The sequence below is a fragment of the Indicator indicator genome, chromosome 26 (genome assembly GCF_027791375.1).
Source record: "Indicator indicator isolate 239-I01 chromosome 26, UM_Iind_1.1, whole genome shotgun sequence".
NCBI lineage: Eukaryota > Metazoa > Chordata > Aves > Piciformes > Indicatoridae > Indicator > Indicator indicator.
In genome coordinates, this window is record NC_072035.1 from 8692288 (window position 1) to 8713294 (window position 21007).

The 21007-nt window shown below is 37.9% G+C and overlaps 1 protein-coding gene across 1 annotated transcript in view; it reads right to left on the bottom strand.

Moving 5' to 3' along the window:
• The window catches only part of IFT81 (intraflagellar transport 81), a 39904-nt gene that overhangs the window by 5736 nt on the left and 13161 nt on the right, over nt 1-21007 (bottom strand). Inside the window, exons 8-15 of the mRNA XM_054392748.1 lie at nt 19188-19351; nt 16486-16581; nt 14398-14544; nt 5949-6098; nt 3695-3823; nt 2659-2748; nt 1646-1732; nt 35-106 (exon numbers count right to left, since the gene is read on the bottom strand). Of these exons, the coding sequence (XP_054248723.1) occupies nt 35-106; nt 1646-1732; nt 2659-2748; nt 3695-3823; nt 5949-6098; nt 14398-14544; nt 16486-16581; nt 19188-19351 (935 nt within the window). The remainder of the gene's footprint in view (nt 1-34; nt 107-1645; nt 1733-2658; nt 2749-3694; nt 3824-5948; nt 6099-14397; nt 14545-16485; nt 16582-19187; nt 19352-21007) is intronic.

A 21007-nucleotide genomic window follows, 5' to 3' on the forward strand; every position in this document is an offset into this window, starting at 1 on the left:
ATAACAAAGAATTTGGTCCCTCTTGTGATCTTACCCTTTTCATGCAGTTAATATAACGGTAGTTGCTTTCTTCCTGAACACACTCCTCAAGAAGTCCTTTCACTTCCTACAGTAGAAGAATAAGATTTTGAAGGATATGGTAACTCAAGTTTACAGGAGAGGATGCCCTGTGTTGCTTTATAAACCATGACAGTCTGTAACACAAACAATACTGAATTGAGAAGTGCTTAAATGTTTGCATAATTTGGGCTTTACAAAACTAAAAGTGAAAGACAATTTAGATGTGCAGTTTGAGTCAGCTAAATGGTTGCTAATAGGTGGTTATTAATATGACTGACTTCTAACAAACACTTCCCAAGTGCTGCCAAGACTCTTGTTCCTAAGCACATCTGAAGTGCTAAATACACTTGTGAATAAGCATTTCCTGGAACACATCAGCAAAATATGTGTTAAAAATGACAGAGATGTTAATAGTATGTAATTAGCAATCATTAATTCTATTGAGGAGTACGCAGATAGCAGGTTAGTCCCATCTCTAAAGGATCCCTATCAAAAAGCCCTAACAATCCAAATGGAATTCATGTACTCCAGGTCACACAGCAGTTGTCAACTCCAAAGCTCTATCACTATGTGATTTTCAGACCATCAGCTGCAAAAATGAATCCTGTGGAACTGCAAGAGTTTGCTGACACTCCAGCTTTATCAGTGGGTGTGATGGTCACCATGTGTTAGAAAATGACAACTTTGCCAAAAAAAAAAAAAAAAGTATTGTAAAATAGTTCATATGGAGGGTCTAATTTATAGTAGGGTCATCTGGATTCTTATTTTTTCTTGGATTAAGCTCTGCAAAGGTGCTTTTAGTGCAGGAAAACGACCTATGTATCCACCCACACTTTAAATGTATGCCTTTGTTATTTTGAAATATATTCCTCATGTGAGCAAGGCCTTGACAAATCAAGCCCAGACAAAATTCACAGGAGGTGATGTAGTGAGATAAAGCATATCCATATAAACATATTTAAACTGCCCCCACATTAAAGGATTGCACTGGGTTAAACAGTTCCCTTCCTAGAAGTACTACAGTTCAAGTAATGCCTAAGTCACACAAACACAGAAGCTCTTGGCTGTACCTACAGGGCAGTATTTTAAAAAACTGTTGTACACAAGAACACAAAGGCAATCACATTTAATGAAGTATCCATGCCATCAGCTTCACTGCATTCATTATCCACTGGATTGGTTGTTAATTTCATTAACCTGCTAAATACATGTAAAGATTTGACTCGATAAATTAATCCTTACTTTATGGCCAAATTATTTCCTAAACAGATACTATCTAGGTCAGCAATACTTCTGGTAGACGCATCATCTTTTACAACACCCTTGCTAATCGAAGCTGGCTGTTGGTGGATGCACTGTCTCACTGAGATCATTTGCTGCTGTTCAAAACAGAAGCATGCCACTGTTGCTGCTCCTCAGCAGCTTCAGGCATGATTGCAGAGCTGTGGATCACCAATGACCCATTTCCACCTGAAGTGGATTTGTACTTCCTATATCCAGAGAGAAGGCAGGGAAAACATTGTCCTGCAGTGAATAACATGTTGCACAGCAGTTATTAACACACAAGAACAAGGCCCCATCTTACCTGTTCCAGCGCAGAGCGATTGCTCTCTAACCCCGCTGCACAACTGTCATACTGGATTTTTTTTTCATCAGATTCTTGAGTTAATTCCTTATGTAAAAAGGGCAAAAGGGTACATAAATGAAATCTTCAGTTGACTGGCATGTGACATTCTGTGTTCTTATCAGGCTCACACATCAGCCTCAGCTACTGGCACGCTCACAGACCCTTACATAAACCCAGCAGGCACACGGCTTTTGTTACACATGGGGAAACCACTCGCCTCCACTCGCATACTGGAGCATCAGCTGCACACACCACAACACAGCAGGCACATTTCCCCTTTACAGCTTCAATGTGGCAGGCTAACAGGGCAGCATTTGCAAGAAGAAAGGAAAAATAATTCTAAAACAGAGATTAAGAAAGGATTAATATACTTGCTACCTAGGAAAAGGCAGATTTCCAGTCGTACACAACAATGCCTTAGCTGTTTTTCATTTGCTGACACTTGTAATAGAACCATTAAAAGTGAGTTTCCTGGAAACTTGCTTGATAGATAAATGGATGGCTTTGTGGCAATGAGCCAGTCAGTTCAGCTGTGGATCTGAATGACTTTTTTTCAGCTCTCTATAACATTTTGAAAACAAATGGATGAACCTGTCATTCCTACAGACTGATAAAGGATTTAGATCAATGTATTCAACTCTTTGGATGAGATATTGTTTGCAATCTATTTAAAAAGGAGAGCCCTTGTTGAGATCATTAGTACTGAGATGTAGATAAAACTTTGAAACTAATTGAAAATTAACATTGCTTTGGTTCTGAATCGGGATTTTGTAAATTTTCCCTTGGTGTAGTCATTTTTTTAATTGCTATAAAGGACAGAATTGTGCCTGCACTGTGAGTTTTTAACATACTACCTGTTGCAAATCACTGTTGATCCATTCTGCTATTTCCAGTTTTCCTTGTACAGAGATCTGTAAATTATTTGTGATTCCAACTTATTTACACAGGGGCAGAGAGGTGTTTCTACTAACCTGGCACTTCTGACGCAACTGCCTCAGTTCTTTGATCACAGGAGCCAGGCTTGCCTTCTTCTCTGCCACCACTGCATTTAGTTTTTTTACCTGAGAGAGGGACAAAATAATGTACATTAACACTGTGATACTGATAGTACATTTCTATAACTAGGAATTTGAAAGGAAAGAGAAGTAATCAAAAGTTTTTAAAGCCAGGCTGGATGTGGCTCTGGGCAACCTGATCTAGTGGAAGGTGTCCCTGCCCGTGGCAGGGGGGTTGGAACTAGACGATCCTTGAGGTCCCTTCTGACCCTCACTATTCTGTGATTCTGTGAAAATATGGAGAGAAAAAGTATGTAATGAAGCCTGAACTATACAGAATATAAATTCAGGCCTGATTACCAAAGGGAAAGAGCCCATCTTGCAGTGAGGTCATTACCACAAATAAGACAAATTCTGCTCCCTTTGTTTCAACTGAGAACATCAGGGAGAAGTCCAGAAGACAACCTCTGTGCCTAAAGAGCTTCAGGAGTAGGTGAAAATGAAGAAGTTGCATAGAGGAGGACTGAGAGAAAGGAAGAAATCCTTAAGAAAACAAAGAAATAATCTTGCATAGATTAAATAAAGTTTGAAAATGCCAAAACAGAGTCACTTAAAAATATTCATACTTAAACCTCAAATCTGATTCAGTTGGGTTTTTTTGTTGGTGGTGGTGGTTTTTTTTTTAAGAACTGATCTGGTTTAATTATATTGCTTTATTTTTAAAGTGCCCTAACAATTTCAAAGGAAGCTATTTTGGTTTTTGCTCTTTTATAATATTTTAAATTAGAAATTCAAGTTCTCTCTTGCTTCTATGGCTATGTGGGAAGTTAAATAGAAAACATGACAGGTCTAAGGTAATTAAACATTAGGCTACAGAGAAAAAGTCAAGATTTAGCTTTTTAGGCTAAGATTAAAAAAAAAAAATCCAAACAAAAATATTCAACTTGGTCTCCTATGCTGAGGAACCGGATATTCAAATTGAAGAAACACAATAGATTAAGACAAAGATCACCATTTCAGACATGTTATCTAGTGTCCGGCCTTTCATTTCATCCATTTCACTCTTTACTGCAGATACTCTTTCCAGCTCCTCTTGGGTGTAGCTATATCCAGAAATACCTTTCTTCTCTTCTATAGCTTGCTGCAGACACGAAAAACAAATGCTGAACATGAGTCCATGAATCAAGTAACAGCAAATTCCCTTACAGAGCCAAAACATTGTAAGAAATGGGAAGTACTGGAATCTCTTTACTTTAAAAGTGATTAATCATCTAGCTGCCAGAAAAACTAACTTTTTCTCTAGTGCCTGTACAGTAGGATAGTAACATCTTCCTGTGAATACACTCTTTGGTCATCCAGCACTCAATGAAATCATCAAAATGTTTCCACAAAGTAACTTGCAGTTTGGGTGAGGCTCTGAAGAAGTTCCATGTGTAAAATCCAGATGCTTAACCTGAAGATGTAGATAATTCTTTTGTAAACAACCGTCGAGCTAAACTAAGTAAGTATTGTATTCATTACAGGAATACTAATGCCATAGTCACCAATTCCAGCATTACATGACACAGACTTTACATTGAATTCTATGTTGATCGAATGGTCTTTTGCAATGTTTGTTCATTAAGTACCTAAGGAGGGTATTTTCTGATACCTGAAAGCTAAGTGTTACACATTGGTTAAAAAGCAAAACATTCCTTCTTAGCAGTGCCATAGATCTATGAACTCCAGGTCATTATCCCCAAACCCTTTTACAACTCCCTGTTTGAAAGATTTGTCTCTACCTGCCTGCTGCTGGGAGCATTCTGCAGATTTAACTGCAGTGTGGAGTCTGACAGGATATTATGCCCAGGGCTAGAAAAAGTGGATTGGATTCTAGAGGGGAAAAAGAGTGTACTAGTCACCTGGTGGTAAGAACTTTATGAAGTCAGAGCTCTGTAGTTTTACTACAAGGTAGTTTAGAAAAGGTCAGAACTGAATGAGAAGAGATTGTTGACTACTTCACTGAAAAACTTCCAGTGCTTTGTCTCTGCTGTGATATTCCTGTGAGGTGACTGCTGTAGGTAAATAAACTCTTCCTAAGTGTTTATTCACCTTCCTTCTCACTGAGCAGCAATCATGGAAAAAGCTCTGATCCTACTGCTTAGGTGCTTCTTTCTACCCGGGTGGCAGTTCTGGGCTGAACTAGCATGACATCACCAGCTGCAGCTGAGTATCTTCCCAAAGTCTGCCCTGTGTATTTTCACACTTCCAATTTTCTTTTAATAAGGCAAATAAGGTTATGTTTAAAAATGCAAAATACGCCTGTATAACAAAATGGATAAACGATAAATAAACCCCAAAGTATTTTGACAACAAGAATAGTAGTACTGGAAGAAAATGCTACAGCAGCAATATTATATTTAGGATGCATGTATAGTCCCTGAATGCTTACAGGCACTATGTAGGACCTGAAGGTTTCTGCAGAGCAGAAATCCTTCTTCTGCTGTGCTGGCTTGAAAAAAGCATTCATTCAGTTTTTACTATTTCACTGACTATGAAATGAATTTTCTTCTAAGTATTCTGGGGTTAAAATGTTTCCTTCCTGCTCACTCTCTTTTGAAATGATACTTCTGTGTATTTTGCAGAGGTAACTTGAATCTTACTTTCTGCTGATAATTTTCAAACCCCTTTTTATGTATGTGGATACCAAAAGCTAATTTAAGAATCCAGCCTTGCTCTGGCTGGAGATAGTGAAGACTCACCACTGACTTTAAAAAGCAGGGTCAAGCCCCTCAGTCTAAAAAGGAATTACAAAAAAAGTCAGGACTGCCTGTAAGAACAGCTGCTGAACATAAAGTACATAAGACTGGCACAGACAACAGACAAAAATAAATTTTATACCCTAATGACTCTTACTAATGACAGGAGGAAAGCTGAGGATGATATACATTAGAATCTAACAGAACATCCATCTTAGCATGGCCTCAAGTTGCACCAGGGGAAGTTCAGATTGGGCATTCTAAGAAACCTCTCCTCTGATAGGGTTCTCAAACACTGGAACAGAGTCCCCAGGGAGGTAGTTGAATTCCTATCCCTGGAGGTGTTTTAAAGACGCAGAGATGTGGTGTTGAGGGACATGGTTCAGCACCAGACAAGGTAGAGTTAGATCACGGTTGGACTCAATCTTACAGGTCTTTTCCATCCAGAGCAATTCCATGATTCTACCATGTGGCTGTTAACAGGGCAGGAAGAGTGATGGGACTGTGGGACTGTAAACGCTTTATTACCAACTGCTGCTGAAGGGCCTCATGGCGCTGTTTCAGCAGCTCCTCTGTCCTCTGGAGGATGCCATACTCAGCTGTAATTTCTGCTATTTCCAGTCGCTTCTTTTTATAAAATGTGTTCTTGCTCCGGAGCTTATTAACATAGTGTTTAAACTGGAGAGAGAGAGAGAGAACAGAAACACCATTTAACTTAAAGCAAAGAAGCCTTATCACAGACTGTTGCTATATAAAATATAATTATTCTATTTGGATTGCATATTGCAGATTAAGTGTTTAGAACAGAGGACTGGAATTCAGGATTCCCAGGGTCTATTTATTTTCAGTTCAGCATTTGTTCATGGAGTGAGATCAAGAAAGCCAGCTCAATTGCTTTCTGTCCCAGCTCACTCATTTGTAATAGTGAGATCATTCAGCTCTGCTCACACCATTTGACAGCTGGAAAAGTAATTACTCTTCACAAAATGTTATGAGAGTCCTGGATAATAAAAAAAGTTAATGTAATAGTAATTTGCACTTGTAACAGAGCACCGGCTCAGCAGTGCATAGCCCCAAAGAGCTCTGCAGACCAAGAACTGTGATAAGAAAGTGCAGAAGAATCAGAAGAGATGAGGGCATGGGAAAAGACTTTTTTTTTTTTTTTTTGGTAATGCCTGTTCTCAATAGCTAAAATTTGTTGTTCTCTTTCCTTGACTCCTTCAGACCTCAGTGATATCACTGGGTAAGTTGTAAAAATAGGAAACTAAAAGTAGAGTACTTGGCTAGAAGCAGAGAAATGCAGTGTCTATCTCGCTCATAATCTAAAGCAATGGAGAATTTCTGTTTTTATTAAAGAGTAGGTAAAATAATACATATCTTTACAGACCAACAGCCTTAGCTAATTTACATCTAAACCTGGGCGTGCTCTGTTTGTAACAGTTAAGAAAGATCAGGTGTTGAAACAAACATGTATATTTTTCTTTGCCTTAATGTTTTCCATCTGTCAAACAGGCCTAGCTCTTATTCTTATATTTCACATGGGAGCTATGAGGCAAATGCCAGTCACAGCCCAAAAACGCATTCAGATTCAGAGCTGGAAAGCAAATTAAATTTATTAGAGTAAACGATGTAAGAACAGGCTTCAGAATGTTTCTTGATGAGGAGGGGTCTGGTGTGTGCAAAGTGTAAAACAGGCAGCCCCAAGGAGAAAACAGGAGTCCCACTGATACATGTCGGAAGTTCAACCATAAAAGAACTTAAGATTTTGAAATTTACATCAGTTTTTCTATTTGCCAAATTACGCCTCTCCCTTCCAAAGACTAAATCCACAAAACCAATGTGACCACAGCCTAAGAACCCCCAGAGTAACTGTATGTGCTATAAAAAGTGTCCTGGGCAAAATGCCCAAAATGAAATCAACCCTGTTCATCTGCCATCCTGTGCAATATCTAGGCCAAAGCTGCTTCTCTCTTGCTATGCTCCAGAACTATTTTTAAAGCCAAAAGCTATAAACGTTTTTGGTGAAAGAACAAACCCACAAATTACTCAATGTGCTCTATGCAGATTGGACTCCGTGTGGCTTTGGAATACCATTTTACATTGTGTGTATTACCTAGGACAAGGAGAGACAAGGTCACCTAAGCCACAGCTCTGACAGAGGAGGCAATTCTGTTACTGTCATGCTGTTTTTGTTGTATTGTTTGCACATGTAACAGAGTATTGCCCAAATTAATTCTTTTTCTTTTCAAATTCAAGTATATTCACTTAATTAATACCTTTTTTTTAAATTGCTTAGACAAGACCAAGTTTTCTGTGATTTTTCAAGAGATCATAAAAGTAGAAACATAATTTCACCAAATAACTGAGGAAAATCTAAGGGAAGCATAGTCATCTGTCTTGATCAGACAACTCCTGAGGTATTTCATTTGACCAGTGGAATATAGTAAAGAATGATGTAAAGGATCAAACTTACTTAATATGTGACCACAAACAGCTATCAAATCTGAACAATTTTCTGTCGATCTATTTCAGGATGAAAAGCAAACTCTTCACTTCTACAGCTACTTTTAAGGTCTTGAAAATAGCTTGAGTGGGAAGTAAAGTATTTGCATATTCTGTATTCAAAGCATAATGCATTTTACAATGGAAGTCAAAGGACCTTGTTGATTAAAGAACTGATTCAACCAATGTTCTATTATTAGCTGATGAAGTTAGGACTACATAATAAAACTTTCATCCAAAATGAACTACAAATGCTCACGTTGATGAGCAAAACCTATTTGGTTTAGGAGATGGATGTCCACCTTTCATTGTGCTGCAGTTTTTTAAAAGCAAACTCAACTTTTCACATAGCTTTTATTGCTGCAAATAAAGTAAAATAAGGTAGAAACAAGAGTAGCAAAGTGATAACATCTGTAGAAGATCAATCAATTATTTGGCAGAATTTTCAAAAGGCTTCATCTACTCCCAATGCAGCAGAGATCAGTCCTTCAAAATCTCAGTAACCAAAGGCTTCTTTATATCCAAGGCCAAATGCAGAGCTGGAGTTATTAGGTTTAACTCCACTTCAGTCAGCAGCTTCTGGGATCTTTGGCCAAAATTAAGTTTCTTCAGCCTAAAAACTGAGAATCATTCCATAGGTCTCCAAAAGAACTAAAAATAAGCTTCTTGTAAAATAACAGTGTTTTCATTTGTGTAAGCATTACTTCAGAGGCTTTCTACATCTCATGCTCCTATCTTTATGTAGATGAAAAACCAAGCCCTTAAAATGCTATAAACTATGGCATTTCACTGTGGTAAAAGGTCTTTTAAATAACTTCCCTAGTTCACAGAAGAACAACATTGCTTAGCGATATCACTTTAAAGCTAACTAACCAAAAGGACTCCATTTCTGAGCAACAGCATTTTCCCACAGACCAGGTCAACTGCTCCCTGTGCAGAAACTCAGCAGGCTCAGCCTACAGAATTCCCATGATCTGTCAGTGCCCGCAGTGATGCACCACTCAAGGCGATGTCCACCAGTCAGCTTTTCTTTCTCAAGCAACTTAACACAAATAGTTATTTAAGCTTCAAAGATTAAATGACTGGACAAGAACCAACTGCTGGCACTGAGTTAGCAGTTTAAGTAAACAAGGCTGGAGACCCATGTTTGCTAGCTAAGTCAGAGCCCCCTGAGAGAGAAAAACTATCCAAATGAAAGCGAAGCAAGGTCCTGCTTTTTCACTTGGCTGCCTTTATGGGTGACTGTAGCATAACAAGTGTGGAATCTAGAATATGAAATAGAGTGAATGAAAACAGGACTTTGGCCCCTTGTGTAATGTCCTGCAGTATGCAGGTCTCTATCATCCTAGCAGATTTCCTCTATCATAGTTCCATTTTTACTGCAAGAATCCAGTGGTGCTGGTACTTCTCCACATTCTACAATCTGAAAGAGATTGCTAGCACTAGATTAAGTTTTACCACACTTTTGGAAGAAACTAAGTATTACAACAATTCTAAATCTGACAGAATCAATTCACAGCTATTAAAATGGCTTCTCCAGGACCATACAGAGCCTGGCAGGTTACCCCCCCTCCAGGGAAGAACAGAAGGATGTTGCCCACATGCTTCAGTGCATTGCTGAACAGAGATCAAAGTCCAGATCCTCTAATGCTGAGCCTTATGCTTTCACTGTAAATCCATAATTTCATCTCCATAAAAATAACATTTGCCCCATATGAAGTTTTCACAAGGTTCTTATTCCACAGTCATCATTAAGGGAGAAAACGGGCAAAATTGTTTTCTGAAGAGAACAAATCCCAGATGAATCCTTCAGTTTCAAGTCAAATCTTTATACCCAGTATTTTCTGGATTACTATATCAGTTTGTATTACAGTAATGAAATGGTCTTCACATGAAAGCATTACAGAAAATAAAGTATTCCTTGTAAAAAAACCCTGAACCTTTCTTTCAGAAATGCATAATCTAAATGAGGTTTCAAATAACAGTTTTGATAATAAAATTATCTGCATAAGTGCAGTAATTGCAGAAAATCTTAGATGACTGTCTCTTATTTTTATTAAGAACGGAGGAACAGATGTTTAAATTTTCTAACTAGATTAAATTAACAGGATACAGACTGTCCACAGTATGAAAGTTAGTTAGGAAAAGTTCCTGATCACAACAGATTTTCAGGATTTTTTCCTAAGAGGCTCTAAATTTAAGCTGGTACAGCCACTATTGGATGTAGTTAATAACTTCAACACAGGACAAAATTCCATGAGATTTGAGCAGTATTACCTTGATCTATTAAAATAAAAGTATCCTGCAGCCTGACAGATCAATCATGCAAATTCTCTATTAGCCTTTAGCATTAGAGTAGGTTATCTCTTCGAGGAGTGATTGCTTCCGGTCAGGAAAGGAGTATTACAGTAGCCATTACCAATAATTTGGAGCAATCAGAGTATTTATAATGAAAACCCATTTTCAGTTATCACTGAAAATGCACAGATCAATAAAATTAATGATTTATTCATGCCAGTGGGTGCTGAAACAGCATTCAGATCCGTTCAGGTTTGTCTGAATCACTGCATACATTTCGTTTAAATGATGGTTAACTTCTTACAGCAAAAAACCTTCTCTAAGAATCCTACAGATTTGCCACGTTTGCTCTCACAACGTGACTGCCAGCTACTCTCCTATTTCCATGTGTAAGGAGCCTTTGACAGACAGGAATAACTGTACCTAGAACCTTAGTGAGAAGTTGAGAGAAAGAGAACAAACTGAGAGGATAATATATCCTGGGTCTTGGCTTAAATCATTTAATGCCTGAGTTGTGTAGCTGCTCTCTTAAAAATCCACCCACTTAGTTGTTTCTGCTGAATTCAGATGGACCTGACAGTTTCAGAGGAAAAGGGACAAGATCTGTGGTCCAAGACTGACTGTTTTCTTTAAACTGACACATTTTTTAATATTATTTTACAGGGGGCAGGCATTTGTATTCAAAAAACACCCAACTCCTTACCTAAATGAATATGCAAGCCTCACACATCTATTAATAAATCCCAGAGGACTTTCTATGCCACATTCTCAACAACATATTCATTTCCACTGCTGCAGCTAAGCGCAGCTATGACACCATTCCATTCTCATGCCCTGGGGAAGCTGAGGTTCTTGGGGCCCTATGCTGAACTCTGAAAAGTACAATGTGTTGTGTAAAGAGCTAAAAATACCACAGCTTTACCTGGGATCACTTGTAATTGAGCCATCTAGCCTTTTAAGTGTCAGCATTTGATTCTCTAATTTTCAGGATCTGACAGCTGCAGCTTGGAGCCTGCCAACTTTGCCCCATGCTCATTGTACTTTCTCTGAAGTACTTAAAAAGATTTCATAATCCCCAAAGCAGACAATTTATTCCTACCTTTTTGTGCTCAATGCCAATGAATTGGTTACTCCCTGCTGTTTGTATCTGACTGTACAACCTCTCCAACCAATTGGAATGCTGTAACATTCCTTTTTATGATTAGAGAAGAAAGCCAAACTTTAACACCCAAAAACATAAGCCAGGGTTGACCTTTTGGTGAATGAAGTACTAAGAAGACCTCAACTGGAGATCCAAATACTGGTAGGGGAGCATGAACTAGGAGGGCACCAATGTTTTGATTGTCAAGTGGTGTGAGTGGCATGATGTAAGAGGATACAGCAACATGAGGCAGAGAGAAGATGAGAAATGCTGGGTAAAGGGGAAAAGTAATTCTTTAACTGTAGCATTTAGATAGATTAAATGAGGCAGAATTTAAAGCCCACTTTAAACGGAAGACAACAAAGCTATTTGTTCAAAAACCTTCTTTCCCCCTTTTTGAAAATAGAGGAAATAAATGCAAAAAGCACAAGGAATCACTCAGTTGTCAGAGAGCTAGATGAAGGTTGAATGTACAACCTCTTTCAGTCCCCACTGAACGTATATGTTGCTGCAGTGACTCACCACTACTACATTCATCAAGATTCCTCTGGTACCGGCTCAAAGCTGGAGCAACAGAGCACTGAATCAGAAAACACAAATTTAAAAGTATAACGTATCAGAAACAAATCTATAGCAAACATTGTCTGCTGAGTGATGAATCGAGACTTACAGATGAGAAATAACCTGTTCACTTTTGCTTCATCACCTCTTCCCTGCCAAAACTGATTTGTCTCTCCTATTGGTCCTGGCTTCCCAGCACAGCCTAAAGCAAGACAGTGTCTATGACAGTGTCTCTGAGGATATACCAAAGCTATAGTACAAAGCTCCTATGCAGCATTTCTGGCAGCAGACATTTAGAAACAAATTAAATACCAGTATTTCCATTTTCCAGATGATGAATCTGTGACCTCAGAAAAACAAGAAATCCAAATCATCAACAGTTCAAATACTTTCCTAGTTTTTAGCCATAGGAATCAGTCTTTTTACTGCTTCACACTGGTGCCCATGAGTACCACTACAGTACCCCTAATGAAGTAATAAACAAGAGCAGGACATAGATTGTATAGTACCGGCTGCCTTGGGCCAATGTACAGAAGGTATTTTACAAACCAGGAAATACTTCTTAGGAAAAGACAAACAGTTCTTATTTTAAGCTGAAGGTTTTGTCCAAAATGCTTAGTCATTTATTCTTCAGTCCTCAAAATTACTTAAAAAGTAAAAAGCAGAACTTATTTGAACAAAAAGAATGCAGTTTATGTTCAAAACAGGTCTCTTTATTCTGTCCTCTTCCTTGTGTCAGACAATTAACTTGAATTTTTCATTAAGGTTCTGTAACCATGTCTCCCTCCTACCCTGCTCTCCTGGAATTACCAGGAATCACAGTATGTGTCCACCTCAAGAACAGGCACAACATGAATTATTTCTTACCTTACAGTGCATTTATGGATAAAGCATATGTTGCTATTCTGGTAATGCCTTCTTGATGATTAATTAAACACTTCTTTCACATCACATGTCACAAAACACAGATTGTCTGCTTTCTGGTTTTATTTTTACTTAAAAAGGTGTCAGAGACTTCACCAACATGCCCACTAGGGTTGAAAATCTTGGAGAGAAATCTAATGCGGTGGTCTTACTATTGCTACCTATGGAACCCCTGTGGAATGTGTATAAAGTATTATGGTATGAGATCAACACATTAATTCTTCAAAGTCTCTGTGCCTTTGCTTCCACCTGTAGTTTTCATCCTGATTTACAAAAGGGGAGAAAGGCAAGAAGGCACCAGTGAAATACGCATGGATTCCATATGATACAGGAAGCCTTTAAGCATGGGTGGACACATACACATTCCCATACTTGACTGACTCTTTAAAACTCCTTCAAAAGAAATGTGATTTCTGTGGAGCAGGCATATCCTATGGGATCAGGAAGGGAGTTCCTTCTGCAAAGGGCGTTCCCTGTGCTGAGCAGTATGTAAAAAAAGCACAGAAACTGATAAAGAAAAAGCAAGCAAAGTGTTACTCGTGATAAATGATGGCAGTGCAAATTAACACAGTATGGAGGCAATGAAAAGATACATGAAGTCAGAGAATGATGCAGCTAAAATACTCCTTGCTTTAGTGAATACACTTAGCAGGCTTTTTCCAAGCTGAGAACAATTATTGTCTGAAGAAAAGTCAATTACTTTTGCTGACAAACTGCTACCCAGCTGCAGCAGCCTTAATCTTTGCAAACTCTGAAGAAGAAAAAGCTGCTTTGATAAGTAGAGCCTCAAATATAACTTTGCCTGAGCTATGCTGACTGTGCTAGTCAAAGTCTGTCTCACAGCTAAACTTCAGGAAAGTCTGGGAAAGCTTTTGAAGTACAAAGTCTTGTGGGTAATAAATACAATGGGATTAACTGTCTTTCTCATAACTGCTGGTATTATGCTTTATGATCATATATCATGGAGACAATGGATCATAGCACAGATTTACATTCTACATCAAATGATAAAAATCAATCTACGTGACCTATCACAACTCCTCATCCCTTCATGCATCTCACTGACTTTTATAATTAGCTATTTGCCATCATACCACTGTGATGATATTGACATTATTTTGACTCAGAATCTGGCATGTTAAGCCAGCCCATCACTAAGGTCTCACAGACCTTTCAATCTATAAGGTACAATGTGAATAATTGGGAAGAACAATTTTGAAAATACCTACAGGTCAACTACTGCTGCAGTATAAATATTGGAAAGCACTGAAAGCACTGCACAGCATTGTACTATCTGCATATTAAGAAAAAAAAAAGTCTTCAAATATGTTAATTTTGGAATTTGATGACAAAAAATGTGCATTAAAAAACAGAGGGCAAATTTTTTTGCAATGCCAAGGACAAGCAGTTTGACAGCACAGTATGAAAATGGATAAGGCACTGTAGAAGCAGTTATTGCAATATGAAGTTCGAAGGAAACTGCAAGTTAACAAAACCTGATCCATCTCTTACAAATTTCCTCTTCCTTATACCCACTGTTTCACTGCATACCTCATCCCCTTTCAGAACATCAGCACCTTCTAACTCATGGGCCTGGCTGGTCTTCTCTAGCATCTGCCTTTCAGCACTGGACATCTCTTCCTTGGCAGCCTGCAGTTCTTCTGCCTTGGCTTCCTTCTTCCGGGAAATTATCGATGCCTGCATGATCATTAAAAATGCATATGGACAAGTGGAGTAAAAATTGCCTTATTTAATCTCTAGCAAAATGTAATCCACTACATTTTCAGGCACTGCACCACTGAAACCACATTCTAACTGTCAGAAACTGATTTTCATTAAGAAATGTGAGCATGTCTCACTGCAAAGGAAACAACATCAATTACACCTTATATACACCACAGCTTCACTGGCCTTGGCTGCAGACTCTAGATTTCCTCAGTACAGCCAAGACTTCAAGCACACCCTTTCTTCTTAGATTCATGTTGATGTATTTTACATTTTAGATTTGCATTTCTCCACCTCATTTTTCATTTTCATTGAAGAAAAGGGCAGGCATTTTAGCTGCTCCATTTCTTCTGCTTAGTCCCTTTTTGTGCACATGCAAGAAACACCAACATGGCTTAACTAGAAAGTTATCCAAGATTTCACAAATGTCATAATACAGATTTTTATAACTCCAACCTACTCCAACCTACAGAAATATGTTATACTAACAGCAGAACTGAGCCACTAAATCCTGGCAAATAGCTAGAAGATGATGAATAAAGCAACACAGTACAGAAATCATGTAGATTAATGATTATTCTTTTGTTTGGAATCTGGAAGATAAAGTATTTAAAAAATAATATTCTCTACAAGACAGACTATTTAATAGCACCTAACATTTGACTAAAAGCTAAAAAATGTGAAAACATGAGTATACATTAGTTTAGGAGGAATAAAAGGCATTTTTAGCCTGCTAAAGTCTGCTATTTAAAAAATATTTTAAAGCAATACATTAATTTAGATGTATACACATGAATTTGGAGGCTTGGTTCTTCATAAAGGGAAAATTTAGGATAAAATGAAGCCAAATACACACTGGCTTTCTCACCCTATGTTAAAAGGACCAAGTTTATTTCTAAAAATATATCTAAGAGAATTCTGCTGGGGTAGTGCCTCAGCTCTTTGCTTCATGATGTATCTGCAGTGACAAATTGTGGTATGATAGATATGTTTATTTTGTGAAAGAGAAGCCAGTCCTTCACAACAAAGCACAGTCCCCACCACATGCTTTCAATTCACAGCAGCAACCTGAACTCCTGGAGTGTTCATGAACAGAATTATGCCATGAGCCAGTTGGTCTTTGGTACCAGCACATTATGTAGCAGACTTTGGTTCTGGGAAGAGCACCTCCTACTAAAAAAAATGCTGCATTTCCTGTTGAACTGCAGTATACTTTTTATCACCCTTTTTTTAACTCCCACTGATACATTTTACTTCAGCCTTTTTATTTTTTAAACCATCACCATAAGCATCACCATGAAAATCTTCAATAAAATTAGCAGCAGGACAGGTTGCCTGGAAGAGAAATCACATTTCTGCCTAAGCTCTGAACATCTCAGAGTTCATAAATCCTTTTTATAACTTGTGAATTTACTAACAGTAGACCAGACAGCTTATTTTATGGAAAGACTATTTTACAGCTTCAGGATGAAGAATCAAAGAATCCCTTCTTAATAGATGTTACAGGGAAAAACAGCACATGGTCAAACACAAGTGAGGGACATAACTGAAAGCCAGCCTTGCATCCTGGTCTGACTGCAGTAGCCAGCTCACACACAGCCTTTCAAGAATCAGTTCACAGCTGGAGCTTTACCAAAATAGCTCCTCCAAAACGATCCTTCCAGAATTACTGTGATGCAGCTGAAGGACAAAACACCTCACAGCTTATGGACATGACCAACATGATTGAGGGCAATCATTTGACTCAGTCCTAAACAGAAATATGTTCAGTAGCTATTTATTTGCTTTTTGTCCTCCATTATTATGTATTTCTACTGATTTATGCTAAATAAAGAAAAAAAATCAGTATGTGATACAAGCAGTGACCAAAATTGCTCTACATCTTCTGCTCAAGAAGTTTTTGTTCCTTCTTACCTGTTGGCGATACATGGAAAATTTACTATCAATTGGCTCGTATTTCATCATTCTTTTCTCAATAAGCTGATTCATTTCTGCATTTACTTCATTTATCTGCAAGACAGAGTAGAAAACAAAGGAAATGGAGCTTTATTTCTTTATCTTCTCCAAAAATTAAATGCTTTGCAAACCAGATTTACAATTGAGCTAGTTCCATTTTTAAAACAGAGAAACAAACCCAAAAAACTCAATGAGTCATTAAGATTTGGCCAGGAAGAGGCTATGGTTTTGGATTTCCAGTTCTGTGCCTTTATGATAAGGCAGAAGCATGAAGCTGGCCCTGAAAAAGAAGTAAACTGATGTACATGGAGAAAAAATTCATGTGAATTGGTACAGACAGAAAACAGACTGGTGTTGTCACAGACTATGTAAAAAACGTAATTTTATCAATATTAATTCCTTTTCATTCAACAAGTTTTCACAAGTTTAAAGGGGAGAAAATAAAGACTAATTGATACCAAATTTCATCATTTTTGGATGGCTCACAGACCATCATGTTCCAGTTGTGTGGCACCTTCTCTCTACTGCTGCAAAATGCACCTGTTTGTCCATGGTCCCTAACTGTCAATCTTCATCCTAGCCAAAGCTTCAGAGTACCAGGAAACTCATATGCAGCTTACACCAGTGTACTGGTTCCAGCTTTCCCAGCCCTGACTTAATGCTACACTGGGACTCTCATCAGCCATGGAAACCACAGCCCTAGCAACCTTCCTTTAATTCTCTGCTAACCAGATGAGTGCTGATAAGGAAGCAGCCTAAATATGAGCTGAAACCCAATGAAGTCACAATGTAACACAGGTACGGTGCTGGGCATTCCCTTAATATTTCTATGAGCAATATCCTTGTACTTTGAAAACTCAGTGTTTCAAATGAAGTGCTCAGGAAAACTACAAATACTCCAACAGCTGAAAAAAAGATTTGTAAATTCTGTTCCTTTGCAAAAGCTGTTAGTGGTAGAACAGGCCTGAATTTGAAGATGGCATAAAAATTCCCTCCTATGAATAAATTCCTGGTCTATATATTACAAGATGTATGACAGTAGCATGCTTAGTGCAGTTCAGATCCTTTCTAAGACACAGAAAATAGAAGGCTGACTTAAAAAAAAAAAATGTTGTCTAAAGCCATGCTGCAGTAACAGCCAAGTATATGACACGGTTTTATTACCTATTAAGAAGAACATCCTTCCAAAATATACCAAATTAAAAAGTTACTTCATGGAGAAAGAGGAAAAAAAAAACCAACTTGAAGCTTTTTAAAAATATTGCCAAAACCTCAACAATACTCTTGGAGAAGAAAGGTGCCAAACAGGGCTTCAAGTATGCTTGAGAGAAATAAATGCAACCACAACTATTGTTTTGATTAAAAGAAATAAACTAGGAAAGCAGAGGCTGAATCATGGGGCTAGTTTATTATTCCAGACCTAATCTACTACTTAATAAGGCTGTCACCCTGTAAAGTATAACAATTTGAATTCAAAATTAGGATGTCACCAATTTCACTCTTGTAAAAGTCAGTCTCAACCTTAGAATGTATTCTTCATGATACTTGACTGCTGATTCTCATCTGATCCAAAAAACCTGTGGGCATGAATTACATGACTTTGGCATGTTCTGTGTGTGAATGCAGAGGCTATGAGGTTGTTGGTGTTGCTGAACCTTCCTCTGGTTTGAGACACAAGAAGAATGGTAGCCCTCACACCCACAGGGCACTCATTTTCTGATCTATTACGAATACCCTGTTTCCTCATTAGTTAGCTTTCACAGCAAAGCCTGAGTTGGAGATCCTGGGAATATTAAAAACCAACTCATAAGAGAAGAGACCTTTGGACTGACCAGTGTATGTAGGAAAATGTAAGACTAGTCTTCCTACCCTAGCTAACATTGTTCTAAATCTTCATCAACAGAAATACTAATAATTAGCACACTTCTGAATTCTTCCAGGACATAATATTTACATATATCATCAGTCATTTAGCATTATGAAAACTTCATTGAGTGAGATATATAAATGTACTTCTGTGGCTACAAATAGATATGATACAAATAAGGATATATATAATACAAATAAGGATTTTTCCTCATTCTAACACCATTTGCTTTTCACTTCTGAAAAGAATCTGGAAAGGTAAATCAACTATTTGATTCTCAAATTTCCTTTGATCTTACCAGACCTATGGCAAACACTATGGGGTTCTGAGCACTCTCAGACTTACTACTGGGAAGATCTACCACTCGGAGTGTGCTGTTCACCTCCCCATAAACACTCTCTGTATGTTGTATAAACTCCCCTCATGTCAGTGAGTTTAAAACAAGTGAAATCTGAAGAGAAGAAAAAGCAAACCTTGTGTCAAATTAACATCTCTGCTCATACCACAGCAAATTGCTGACACAATTATTTGAATAGCACTTGAGGTTAGGTTTGGGCTTGAGGTTGGTTTTGGGGTTTTTCTGATTTGTTTAGTCTGAGGGGGTATTTTAAAATCATCTGACAGTTTGCATTTAGTGATTAACACACCCTCTTGTTTTACAACTGCAGGGATGTCCCTTTGGGAATGAAACATTTTCTCAAGGATATAAAGCAGGAATAAGAAAATTACAATGTACAAGAACCTTAAGACAATGCTACAGAACACAAATAAAACGTGATCTTGGTCAGCTTACCTTCATTTCAACTACACTGAGATCAGACTGATTCATAGCTGGCTCTGCAACCACCTTTTGTAAGAAATACACTGAATTCTTCTTACTTGCAAGCTCTCTAGGTATTTTTTCAGTAACCAGGTATGAATTGAAATTTATTTCCTCTTCTAGTTTCTTCATTAAACCTTAAAAAACAATTAAATCAGTGTGTGTTCATAAAGGATAATTAAGTTTGGTTTCAGCAGCACGTTAATTAGCAGATTACATTAACAACAGCAAAACATTTGAGTCTGCTTTTCAATGCTCAAAGAGACTGGAAGTTGGTTGACACAGAGTTTTAGTCTGGATGTTAAATGATACAATATGCGTTACTATCTATGTGCATCTCTAACATACAACTGTTAACTCCCTGACAGATTATTTTCATCAACAAACAAATAAATCCCTTCTTATATAACACTCCAGCTGAATCAGATGCAAAATTCCACATGCAGCACTGATACAAAAAGCCATTAACCCTGTGTGTGTGTCTTGCAGACATCAAGATACTGGATTCTATGATACTATTTTTGTGCTGTGAATTACAGTCTTCTGAAATTTTACAAGTTAAGAGATAGACTTTGGTTTCTTATGCATAAGCAAGACAAAGGGTTGCAAAGCATCCTGAAGCTGGTCCTACTCATAGATCAAGTCATTGTTTATGTAAATTACATCTGTAGATGAAGTCATCTACAGAGAGAAATTATCTCTGTGTGAATCCTTTACCCGTACAAAGATCTTAATTTCACCTAGCTTGTGTATAGATTTGTTATCTCCTTGGAAATTATTTCTCAAAATAAAACTTGATTCTAATCCGGCATCTAAAAAGGCCTTAAAATGAGTAGAATTTAATGTATGTTCTCTTTAAAGGTCTTTTTCATTGCTGGAACACTTATAAACTCCCTCCTTGCAAATAGCACACAATTTTTTTTTCATAGAGCAAATGTTTAAGCTCAGGACAGTATATAGATTGAAACAGAGATGGGAAAGGATATAGGTGAAAGCAGATTTTTTATGCTTCTCAGGCTAAAACACCTGCTGACCATTTCACTGACCGACAAAAGGAGAAGGTCAGAACAAAGAGAAATACAAGCCTACGAAAAAGGGCCTCCACTACTCGGCCACTGTTTACCTCTGACAGATCCTCCTCACCCTCTGCTGCCAGCTCAGACTGAAAGGAAAGCTACTTGGTCTAGCTGTCAGAGAGGAAATAAGCCATCAGTCCTTGAGAAAGCCTAGAACTAGAAGAAAGCAAACAGACCCTAGGGAAAGCTGTGCTGTTAACAAAGTTAAGTCAACACAAAGTAAAACCAGTCAGGGTCTTCTTTTCCAGCAGTTTAGAGTTCTGAGTTTATGAAAAGCAACGCCACCACAGGATCTTCTTCCCTTTGAGGAAAGGTCATTTATCTTGTGCAAAACCCACAGCACCACTGGTTTCAGAATGGTAAGTGGATTTACTCTACGTATGCAATCGTCATCATGTACCTGGCATTACAGGCATAGCCTAAGAAACACAGTTGTACTCACAGAGAATTCCCACTTCTTTCTTCCAGAAGATCTCAATTCCAGTCTTCTTGAGCCCATGACAGAGCTGGGCAGGAGGGACCACATTTTAATGTCTCACTAGAAATCTACCACCTCTGCAAATGCAGCAAAACTTCGCATGTACACTGAGAGCTGAATTATCACTGCAGAACGGACTAGGAACACAACTCTCAGTTTGGTATTTATAACCAAGATCTTTGGTTAATTAAATTATTATGATATTAATACTAATATTTTAATTTATTCAAACCAACTTC